The sequence below is a fragment of the Panthera uncia genome, assembly GCF_023721935.1.
Source record: "Panthera uncia isolate 11264 chromosome A3 unlocalized genomic scaffold, Puncia_PCG_1.0 HiC_scaffold_11, whole genome shotgun sequence".
Taxonomy (NCBI): domain Eukaryota; kingdom Metazoa; phylum Chordata; class Mammalia; order Carnivora; family Felidae; genus Panthera; species Panthera uncia.
Window position 1 is genome coordinate 59,699,063 of NW_026057578.1, and position 11,747 is coordinate 59,710,809.

The following is an 11,747-nucleotide window of genomic DNA, read 5'->3' on the forward strand; positions in this document are numbered from 1 at the left end:
CACACACACATATATATACGTATATGTGTGTGTGTGTGTGTGTATAAACATTAAAAAAAAAAAAAAAGGAAGCCTGACATAAACCCTTAACATAGGTGAGGTCCCATGTGTCCCCAGAGCCCAGGACCCCACCCCCACTCCAGCAATCCCCTTAGTGTGTGTTTAGACACGGCATCACCTCCATGTAAACCAGGTCTGTGGCAGAGGACCTGAAGGGGAGGCAGAAACGGAGGATGTTTGCTGTTATTGAAACACCTAGGCACTGTTCTGGCTTCGGCTAATTATGACAGATGTTAATGATACATGCACGTTAGATCAGAAATCTTAGAGTGTAAACTCAGGCCTCTCCTTCCACAAAGAATGTTTTGCAAAGCTGGGAATGAGCCATTGATACATATTTTTAAGATATTTAAAATGACAGCATAACAGAAAAAGATTCCAAGAAGCATGCCAAAGTGTTAGCACACTCTCCTGGGTTATTGATTTATGGGAAATTTCCTTCTCCTTTATACTTTCATCTGTTTTCTGGATTTGTACAATGTGCATGTGTACTTTTATAAACAAGGAAGACATTTTGCGAAAGGAAAAAGATTCTTAAAAATTGTGGCTCCAAAAACTTTCAAGAGACGTAAGAATCCTGCTGTCCCACTGTGTGTTGGCTTAGGGCATAGATTTGCTTTATTTTTCTCAGCCAAAGGGCAGGAAATCCTGGTAGTTTACATCGTACAGCTCATTGCCTCTCACCCAGAAGACAGTCTTCATGACAACTCCCACCTTCCAGACTCAGCTGTCCTGCATGTCATATGGGATGTAGAGCACTGTTGGAGTCCCAGCCTCAATCCCTCAGCGGGTCCTTATAGAAGTCTTTCCAAATGAAAGAAACAGTACCTCAAGGCTGAATTGTAATAGGCACCAAAAAGGGGGGGAACCCATCACTGACTAGCAAGTCAAAATGAAGTAGTAAGAAGCATCTGCCTCACAGAGGGCTGGTTGAATATATCTCTAGAAATGGTTTCACACTGAGGATCTTCTGAATGGTTAATTTTAAGTCTTCCTGTATACAAATAGCTCGGTTAAAATGCCAAACATGTGTCCAGAAACTGTGTGGTTTTCTTCCCCATTGTATTTAGAGTTGTGTGTGATGGGGTATTTTCAGAGTGATATATATGGTGGGCTCCTGGGCAGATGGATGAAAATTGGGCTGCCATCTTGGGCAGTGTGTAGCTGCATCAGGGCCTGTCTGCTAGCCAGCTGTCCACAGGGCATAGTGTCTACAGGGAGGAACAGAGTGCTATTCTAGAGAGTGTGGCTTCAGTGGGCGCTGGGTTACTTGGGCCAGGCTCGTCCATGGCCTTGTTCAGACCTTGCTGGCCTTCCCACCCTCCCCAGCCCATGTGGGGCACAGCACATGCAGAGATGGCTAGGAGGAGGCCCCTGCCCTGATGGTGTGGCTCATGAGGAGACCAGGACATGCAGAGCATCAAGAGTTAGTCTGCTTGGACTATCGCAGATCATGTCCTCAGGAACCAAGAGTCAGCCTGGCCACCTGGCCCAGTTAAAGGCTGGGAGACATCCCGGTGCTTGCTTCTGTTTTCTTATCATGGGAGAGGACATTGGTAAAGGGCTCATTGGTCTCCACCATGTCCTGGCTAGGATTTGACCAAAGTCTACATCTCTTCTCAAGTGGGACTAACAACAACAAAATAACAACAGCACCCTTTGCGAGGGCAGCTCACACTCTTCAGCTTACAAGATGCCAGGCACTGTGCTAAGTGCCTTCTGTGGCTTATATCTCATTACACCTTCACCATCACTAAGGAGGTGTAGACAGCACATGATCTCTTTCGGTCTTCAGTCACATTAGGAGAGGTACACACTGCTCCTTTCCTCATTTGACACCAAAATTGAGTCACAGAAAGATTCTGGAATTTGCCCCAAAGCACCTTGCTAGCCCGAGGCCTTAATCTTAGACATGGAGGCCCCAGGGCCACATCAGTAGCTGCTCTGTTTCCTGGCCCCAAGGAGGAAGCAGTCCTCATTACCACAGCCTACTGAACCAACCACAAGAACAAACTCTCTTGGAGATGAATGCTTGAACAATAAATATACTTTTTAAACCAAACCCTTGAAGAAGGAGAATGTGTTAAGAAGAAAGAAGGAATCTGGAGAAAATCTAATGTATAAACTTCTCATAGCCTCCCTCTTTGACAGAATCATATCCTCAAAATAACAGCAACAAAAATAATTTTCCTGATCAAAAGTTGCCCTCATGTGAAATTAAGTTATTTAGGGCAAGCGTTGTGGCTGTTACAGCTTCCTGCATCGAAAGTGTTGTGTCTTCCAGAAGTTTTACTCTACATATGCTGTACAGCAGATCAAATTTGCTGTCTTCCTTTCCAGGGGAGACGTGTTTGGGGGAGTCCATCTCTTTCAGACTCTCTAAAGGAGATCACACAGATACAGACATGAATCAGTGGTTTCCTGTGCGTGAGAAACGCTCCTGGGCTGTTGGTTGCAAACCCAGGCACACCCAACTGCTTAAAAACCTGTTGTCAAGTGGGGAGGAGAAATTGAGATGTCAGAGCCCTTTAGCCAAATCCCCAGAAGATTAAGGTTGTCTGTGTATTGAGGCAGAAAGGAGTAAACAAAGGAGTGTTTTCAGCTCCTTTTATTTAATCTGCTGCCACATCTATATTAGCCTGGGATTAATGACATTTTGAACGTGTTTAATCTCAGAAGCTTTTTTTATGGTTGAACCTTGACCCTGAATATTCATGCAGTAGAGCGGTCACATAGTAAGATACTTGGCACCTGCAACCTGCCTTATCCTGCACATTACCTGTGTCTTCATTCCTCTCCCCTCCCTCCCCTTGTGGAGTATAGCACATGCCCCACAGTCCTTGCCCCTGCTGTGGCACCATGTGCAGGGAATGGGAGTGCAGACCAGAGTGGCCAGCTGGGTCTTCTGCCACAGAGCAGAATAGCTCTTTACCCAGCCGCTCTGCCTGCACTCACCTGGCACAGGCACTTCCATGTGGGCTCTGTGAGGCTCCAGGTGGAATCCTGGGCCTCTCTGAACCATGGTAGGAAGCTTCCTTCCCAGTGCCTGGAATTTCTCCCACCATTCCTGTGCCCTCACCCATGAGGCTGGTCCTGAACTGTCCTGTGAAAGGGTCTGGAGGCCGTCAGGGTCCCTCTGGCCCACTCGCATTCCTGACATGACAAGGAATGAAGGGGTAAGGAGAGAGCACCAAATACCGAATACAGGGAGAGGCCACCACTCAGGGAAAAGAAATAGGAACCAAAGAAGAAAAATGGTTGCTGAAAGATCTCGGCCGTGCACCTGGCCCAGTGCTTGGTGGCACTGCCATTGTAGGTTGTTTGATGTCACACTGGCACAGCAGGGCATGGGTGCAGAGCTCACTCTGTCCCATGAGCCTGCCCATGAATGCCTGACACAGGTGTACACACTCACACACAAAGTACAGCTGCCCACTGACAGGCAAAGCCGAGGCCAGTGACCCTTCTTTGCTTGCAAAGAAATCTGCCAGCATGCTCTCCATGTAAGGAAAGTAAAGCCACCTCTTGCCAAGCCGAACCTAGCTGCATTGATTACAAGACCGCAGTTCCTATGACCAAACTGGACAGAATAGGATTTGTCTCTGGTCCAGTGAGCTGTCAGCCTTGAGCCTGGTCTAGGAGGGCCCCCAGCCTTGCTGTAGGCCTCCATTTTATTTTATTTTTTATTTTATGTTTGAGAGAGAGAGGATGCAAGGGAGTCGGAGACAGGAGGGGCAAGCGAGAGAGAGAGGGACAGAGAGAGAGAGGGACAGAGAGAGAGAGAAGCAGGGCTCACCCAAAGCAAGACTTAAGCTCACCAATGTGGGGCTGGAACTCAGGAACTGTGAGATCATGACCTGAGCCCAAGTCCGATGCTTAACAACTAAGCCACCCAGGCGCCCTTGCTCTAGGCCCCTGATCCACATGGTCCCCAGGAATGCTACATAGCCCCTGTATAACCTTTTCCAGTGAGTTTTTAAATACTCTTTTTTGGCCCAAATAGGGTACAGAAATTCCTCAGAGCTGTCTTGTACCCTCGTAGTGAGAATGACACATGTGTCACTTGCCCTACACAGACCTGAGGGACTGGAGAGCCACCCAGAGCACTGGGAGGTACGGGGCCACTGTGGCATTTCATAGCTGCCATTCAGCCTCTAGGTTAAAACTTGGGATGGAAATTTTCTCTCTGTGTATCTGTAGTCTTGACAGAATTATTCAGAATATTCTGTTGACTAAGGTAATGAGTTTAAACCTGTAGTAAAATCCCTCTCTCCAGTCAGCCTGTGCTGTGGCAAAGGCTCCTGAGCAGCAAGCATGTGCAGGACAGAGCAGGCAGGACGGTACCACCACACCTCTCATTCCGGCCAGGACCAAATGGAGGGCACAACTGTCATTGAGTGTGAGGAAAATATCAAAGGAGAAATGGAACGAAATCTTCTTAAGAAAAAAGTTAAAAGTCCAGGGGCACCTGGGTGGCTCAGTCGGTTAAGCGTCTGACTCTTGGTTTTGGCTCAGGTCATGATCTCATGGTTCGTGAGTTCGAGCCCCCACATCGGGCTCTGTGCTGTTGGCATGGAGCCGGCTTCAGATCCTCTGTGTGTCCCCGCCCTTCCGCCTCCCTGCCCACTGCTGCTCACTAGCGCACTCTCACTGTCTCTCTCTCTGTCTCTGAAAAATAAAAGAAAAAAGTTAAAAGTCTAGAAAGACCATGAGGTTTCCCTGGAATGAGAGATTGAGATTAAGGTAAGAGAAATGCAGACTTTCTGTAAAACATGGAACCACCTTCTGTGTGCTAGGCAATCACTGGGTTCTTCAGATGAGATATAAAACGTAAAACAACATCATAAATGAGCTAATATTAGGACACTACATGGTGCATAGTCTGCAGAGTGTGTCTGTTAAATAAATAAGAAGTTCTAATGACTGAAAGCATATATCAGTGAGGCAGACAGTGAGCCAAGAAGTGGGGTAAATCTCTTAAGAGAGATTAGGAGAGGGAGAGCATATTCATCTAGGCTGACCAGACAGGCTGACCAGAGTAGGCTTCATGGAGAAGGCAGCATCTGGGCAGGCCCTTCATGGGCAAGTAGGGATGATTCTGGAACAGGGTGTCTAATCCCTGTCACCTTCTGGACTGTGGCCATAGCCTCCTTCCTCACCTCATAGCCTCCTATCCCTCCCCAGTCTGACTTCCTCTCCACACAGCCTTCAGAGTGTGCCCTTGGTTCAAACCCCAGGACTCCCCATTACGGACAGGAAAAAGGCCAAGAAGACCCTTCTCAGTCTGTCCCTTCATGATCCATCAGCCCCTCTCAGCCAGCCTGCCTACTGTTCTGCCTTCTGCCCCTTCCACCTAGGAGGCCTTATGGTGCCCCTCTGTTCAGCCTGGAAGGTTCCTTCTCCAGGTCCCAACCCAGACAGCACCTCACCCACCACCTACCAGTGTTAGGCCCTTCATCCACCCAGCACTTGGTAAACTGTAGCATCTTCCAATTTCCACTATAGTTGCTTGTTTGTGTTTAGTTTCCCGCACTAGATTTTGAGATTTTCAAAGAACAGGACAATTGGCTGCTTATTTTTCCACCTTAGCATTTAGCACAGTCCTTGCACATAGGAAATGCCAAAGGGAGGGAGGGATGGAGGGAGGGAGGAAGGACAAAGGGAAGGAGAAGGAGGAGAGCAGAAATGTTGAGATCTGGCTAATAGAAATGATTGTACATTTAGAAGTAGTCTGAGCAAATCTGAGTTTTGAAGTCAAGCATGGAACAGAGAGAACATTTTGAAGAAGGAGCGATGAAGGCTGAGGATCAGGAGCAAGGAGGAATTCCCAGGTTTGGGAGCAAGAGTCCGACAAGGACCCGGGGCAGGAGGGAGACACCCAAGGAGGACAGGCCTCCCAGGCAAGGTTAACACAGTTCCATCAGTACGAGGGGTAGAGCAGGTAGAGAACTTGGAGACCTCAGGATTTACAGTTCAATGGTTGGGTGGATGGAGAGAGCAGCGCTCATGTTGTGGCTGGGTCAGGCATTAGCTGAAGAGACACAGGCAGAGGCCATTGGAGGTGGAGGGTGGAGGAGAACAGAGGACTCGGGCTTCATGGGGATGATGAGGCTTAGTGGCGACAGTTCTTTTCAAGCTGTGGGAGACCCAAGCACTTTGCAAAGCAGCAGAGAAGAAGAGGTCAGCTGCCAGGGAGAGCCTGAAGAAGCAAGAAGGGGCAAGGGATAAATGAAAGAGATAGAGCAGGGCTCCCTGGGGACCAGCAGGGTGGAGGCTTCAGGGAGCAGCCAGGAGAAGAGTGGGAGCCATTCCCGGCTGTCCAGTCCAGGAAGAGGTCAGCATGTGAAGCCAGAGGCCCTTCTCAACTCTGACGAGAGACCGAAGCTTGCAGGGCAGGGGCTCCTGTCCCCTGCCCCTCTTTGGTGACCAGGGGGCTGAGAGAAAGACTGCAGGTTAAACTGGAGACAGAAACAAGAACAAGTAGAGTAATATCCTATCACGTCAGAGCCAGGGGTGGTATATGTCAAGCCACCAAGAACGAGAGGTCATCACAGATATCTGCAGGCATTGCTGCGACATGGGCCCTGCCTTCACCTTGCTGACCAAGGTGCACTGTGTAGAAGGGAAAGCGGTCAGGGGCCAGGCATCTGGGGATACACTTCTGTCTTTGTTTTCTGAGGTAGCAGGCAAACATTCAGAAAGGCGGGCTTGTGGGGAACCTTTGGATTTGGTGTACTTTTTTTTTTTAATGTTTCTTTATTTTTGAGAGAGAGGGAACATGAGCGGGGGAGGGGTAGAGAGGGAAGGAGACAGTGGATCCAAAGCAGCCTCTGTGCTAACAGCAGAGAGCTCGATGCAGGACTTGAACTCACAAACTGTGATATCATGACCTGAGCCGATGCTGCTTAACCAGCTGAGCCACCCAGACACCCTGGATCCGGTGTACTTTTGATATGCCTGTGAGAAGCTACTATTTAAGTCATAGATTTCCTTGAAGAGTGTAAGCTTGCTTCTTTTTTCTGTGGATAAAGATAATAAATTTTCATCAAAGAAAATATGCAAATACAGAGATAAAAAGAGGGACTCATAGAGGCTCTTAGGTGGCTCAGTCAGTTAAGCATCCAACTTTGGTTCAGATCATGATCTCACAGTTTGTGAGTTCAAGCCCTGCATCATGCTCTGTGCTGGCAGCTCAGAGTCTGGAGCCTGCTTCAGATTTTGTGTCTCCCTCTCTCTGCACCCCTCCCATACTCACACTCTGTCTTTCTCTCTCTAAAAAATAAATAAACATTAAAAAAAAATTTTTAGGGGCACCTGGGTGGCTCAGTCAGTTAAGCATCTGACTCTTGATCTCGGCTCAGGTCATGCTCTTACATTTGTGGGTTCAAGCCCTGCTTTGGGCTCTGTGCTGACAGTACAGAGCCCGCTTGGATTCTCTCTCTCCCTCTCTCTCTGCTCCTACCCTGCTCACACTGTATCTTTCTCTCTCAAAAATAAAAAAATAAAGAAACATTAAAAAAAATTTTTTTAATAAACAAAGTCACTATTTCTGTTCTCTCTAGAACATTAAGGAAACCAACTGTGGCTAGTTTTGGTGTCACTCTCCACAAAAGGAAGGTTATGCTTACAATTAAAAAAATAATAATAGTGTGTCTACAAAACTTCCAAGAAAATCAGGAATCACATAGTATGTACTAGCCCAAAATGCCAGGCTTATATTAAAGAAATCTTATTTATATACTGATTTTTATCTCATTCCAGAAAGTATCCTGTGGGAGGAATGTGGCTTTTAAATGTGCATATAGGAGCAGTTGCATTTAATTTTTTGTGGCTCAGACAGAGGAGCATCATCTCTTTGATGCATCTTTAAGTGAGAAAACCAAGTCCCCTGAAGAAAAGCAATGGTCTCACCAGAGAAGCTTCCCAGACCCTCTCTCCTCCTCCCTCATACACCCTGGCTTCCAGCTCCTCTGTGCAGTATTCTCTGTGTGGGAGAAGCCAAAGGTGAGACTGGACAGGGGCTGGGCTGTTTTGCATAATCTTGTGTCTTTACCCACAGAGAAGGGTCCACCTCCTGCAGCCGAGGGCCAGCCTGCACCACCCTGGATCACCATTGCTCGGCAGAAACGGCGAGGGACCCCCAACCAGCCCCCTAACCAGGAAGACAAGCCTGGGGTCCGTACCCTGAAGTCAGAAATAGGAAAGCAAGCCAAGGCGCCCGAGAGAGCCCAGGTGCTTAGAGCAAATGCTTTCTGTCTCTATAGATAGAGGGTGGGACCAGCCAGCTAGAGCTGAGGCCCAGCACCCCACACATTCTGCATGTTCATTATAGAGACCCTTGCTTCTAACGATTGCTAATGGGTGCCCTCGGTGTGAGCTGGACTGTTAGAAGTGGGTGGATCGCTTAGGCAGCTCGCCGCGCCCTGCCCCCTGGGCAACACAGCTCAGCCTCTGGAGAAATGGAATGGGGTTAAAATAACTTCTCAGATGCGTGGTGACCATGTCAGCAGCTCCATCTCGGCTCGTTGCATGGTAATGGACAAGCCCTGCTTTTGCTGCTATGCTGGCCACCTGCTGGGGCTTCTTGTTCCTCATCTAGGGCTGCAGGGCTGGAACCTGGGTTTCCACTTCACACTCTGCACTGAAACAGCTTTCTCAACCCCAGGCATCTATGCTCACAAGCAGGATGAGACCCTCAGCTTCTGTATTCCCCCTAATAGCCACCATGATAAACCCATAAGCGTGTTTCAGCCATGTGAGGAAATGAGCCCCAGCCTCCAACAGCATCTGTTTTCCTTTGTTTGAACCCAAACCTCCATCGTACCCAGCCCTGAAACCCTGCACGCAGACTAAGGGAATTTCTAAAGTGAATACTAACCAATGATGTTGGTTTGGGGCATCCATGTTCATACCAGGTGTCATAAAAATTTCAAAACTATTTCCAAACAATTCATTATGACTTTTAAATGGAATCCCTGCCATCTGACACGCAGGGCTGAGGCCAGGTGTGGGGACAGGGCAGAAGCCACGACGTCTGTGTGGGCGTAGCAGAAGGCCCCACACTCACCTGAGTCTGACATTCTAAAGGCTCCTCTCAGCAAGGGCACAAATTAGAGCTCTGCCAAGAAAGTACCAGTGGCATGACTCAGCTCAGCAGAGAAGTTCTGTGGCCCCGCTGCTGTTGGTCATGTTTGCCCCCTCTCGGAGTGTCAGTGACCAGACAGAGGGTGTCTCTCTTGTGTCCTAATAGGAGCCCATGAAGCAAGCTGACTTTGTCCGCAGCAAGTCTTTCCTGATTGCTCCTGCCAAACCCACTGTGGACCGGAGGCAGGGGACAAAGCTTCGCCTCCAGGAGGGGCTGCAAAGAGGAATCTCCTTGTCTCATCAGAACTTGGGTATGAAACCTGCAAGCAGTACCAAATACAGTTAAAACCTTGTTTTGCGAGCACGGTTTGTTCTGGGAACATGTTTGTCATCCAAAGCACTCATATATCAAAGCAAATTTCAAGAACCATTAGCTCAGTTGTGACTATGTGATGTTCGGCATCACGAACTACTCATATTGCAAGACATCGCTCGTTTATCAAGTTAAAATTTATCAGAAATGTTTATTCATCTTGTGGAACACTTGGGACACTCGCAGAACAAGTTACTTACAATCCAAGGTTTTACTTTGAAATATGTTTCCAGCACTGGTCCTGCTTTTCTTGTTTTGTTTTCTGAATTACTTTGCCACATTGATTTTTTAAATGGCTTTTGCTGAGATGTCACTTCCATGTCATAACACTCACCCATTTCCAGTGTACAATTCAGCAAGTGTATATTGACAGTAAGTGTATATTTACTGACTTGTACAACCATCACAATCCAATTTTAGAACACTTCCCTCACCCTAAAAAGAAACTCATGCCCATTTACAGTCATTCACCGTTCCCAACCCCAGGGCTAGGTAACCACTAATCTACTTTCTGTCTCCATATACTTGCCTTTGGGGACATTTCTTATAAATAGAGTCATAAAATATGTGTTCTTTTATAGGTAGCTTTCTTTCACCGAGCATAGTGTTTTTGAGAATCATCTCTGCTATCCCATCAGTATTTTTAAATCTATTTTTAATAGATTTAATAGATTTAAAATCATACAACAAAATCTACCATCCTGGCCATTTTTAAGTATACAGTTTGGCAGTGTTAAGAATATTTGCACTGTTGTGCAAACTGATCTGCAGAGTTTCTGCAGTTTTATTCTGAAAGTTTCTCTTACCTCACTGTGTTGCTGGAACCATTTTGAGCCTATCGTTCTTAAGTCTTTTTATTACATAAATTATTCTATGCTTGAGTCTTCTTTACGTGTTTACACATTAATAGATTTTGTGTTTGAGACCACAGCTAAGACCTTGACGTATATTTTAAAGAAACGCAAGAGGCTTAAGTGGAAATCCAAACTCATTTCTCATGTTTCTGTTTGTTTTGTCTTCTTTCCAGCGGCTCAGTCTGCAGTGATGACGGAGAAAGAATTGCATCAGCTGAAGAGAGCCAGTTATGCCAGTGCAGATCAGCCATCCTGGATGGAACTTGCCAGAAAGAAATCTCAAGCTTGGAGTGACATGCCCCAAATTATAAAATAGGCTGACAGCCTGCTGCTAAAGAACGTCCACTACCTTGACGGGTCACTTACTTAAAAACTGCCAGTGAATCAAGGCAAACAAACTGTGAAACTGAAGAGTGATTTTATCAAGTTATGGGAGAGCGAGCCTGGGGAAGAGGAAGGAACCAGGCCAACAAAGACAGACACACAGCCACAATCCTGGGCCAGAGGTGCCCTAAAACAAGAGCACCATTGAAAAGGGCCAGCAACAAGGTCCTGTGCCCAAAGGTATGAATATGAGTCTTTGAGAATTGCCTTCATAAAGAGGGCTTGGCAGGAAGAAAACAGAAGTGAGCAGTGAAAGCCTTAGTCGGAAGCGCCTGCAAGGACAAAGGGGAAGGTCTTCCAGGAGAACGTGTGTCTGTGCTTCCACCTGAGGTCAACTTGTGTCTCCGGGTGTGGTCTTGCCTGTGGATCCTGTCTTCTTTCAATGTTTACTATTAGGCATGACATTTTTGGTAAAACAGGGATGCCGTTTCCAAGAGCAGCTATTAAACAGTTTTCCTGAAGACAGTCTCTCTAAGAAGGAGCAGAAGGAACATAGCCGGGTTCATCAATTCATAGACTGTTTCCAAAAATAATTTTTAAACTTTTCCACAAGGCATCTGTGTCCTTAACCATTGCACAATGCATTGCCTGTTCAATAAAAGGTTTCAAACATGCCTCTGTCCTATGTGTAAATGTTCTTTCTAGTCACACTTGGAGAATGTCCTCCAGCAGTGAGTGAAATGCGATGTGTGGAGTTTCAGTTAGTATATGTATCATTCAGATACTCAGTTGGGTTGGTTTGGGGGTTTGGGTTTTTTGAGATTCTTTTTTTCCAATAAAATTTTCAGTGTTTATTTTTGGAAATCAGAAGATAATGTAGGTTTTTTTTCTATCTTCATCTACTTGGTGCAACATCTTAAAACATAAAATTTCTAAAAAAGTTGTAATTCTTTAGCATCTAATTAATCTAACCTGCACATTTCTACCGAAAACTAGGTTATCAGTGTATTAGCCAGGATGACCCATGAATGTAGAATGTGGAAAGGCCAGCA

The 11,747-nt window shown here is 46.6% G+C and overlaps 1 protein-coding gene across 2 annotated transcripts in view; it reads left to right on the forward strand.

The window, feature by feature from the left end:
* The window catches only part of CRACDL (CRACD like), a 66,362-nt gene extending 54,999 nt beyond the window's left edge, over positions 1 to 11,363 (forward strand). For both annotated transcript variants that reach the window (XM_049651379.1, XM_049651380.1), the window contains exons 7-9: positions 8,120 to 8,292; positions 9,311 to 9,455; positions 10,545 to 11,363. In XM_049651379.1, the coding sequence (XP_049507336.1) occupies positions 8,120 to 8,292; positions 9,311 to 9,455; positions 10,545 to 10,687 (461 nt within the window). In that variant the 3' untranslated portion in view covers positions 10,688 to 11,363. The remainder of the gene's footprint in view (positions 1 to 8,119; positions 8,293 to 9,310; positions 9,456 to 10,544) is intronic.
* Positions 11,364 to 11,747: the final 384 nt, after the last annotated feature.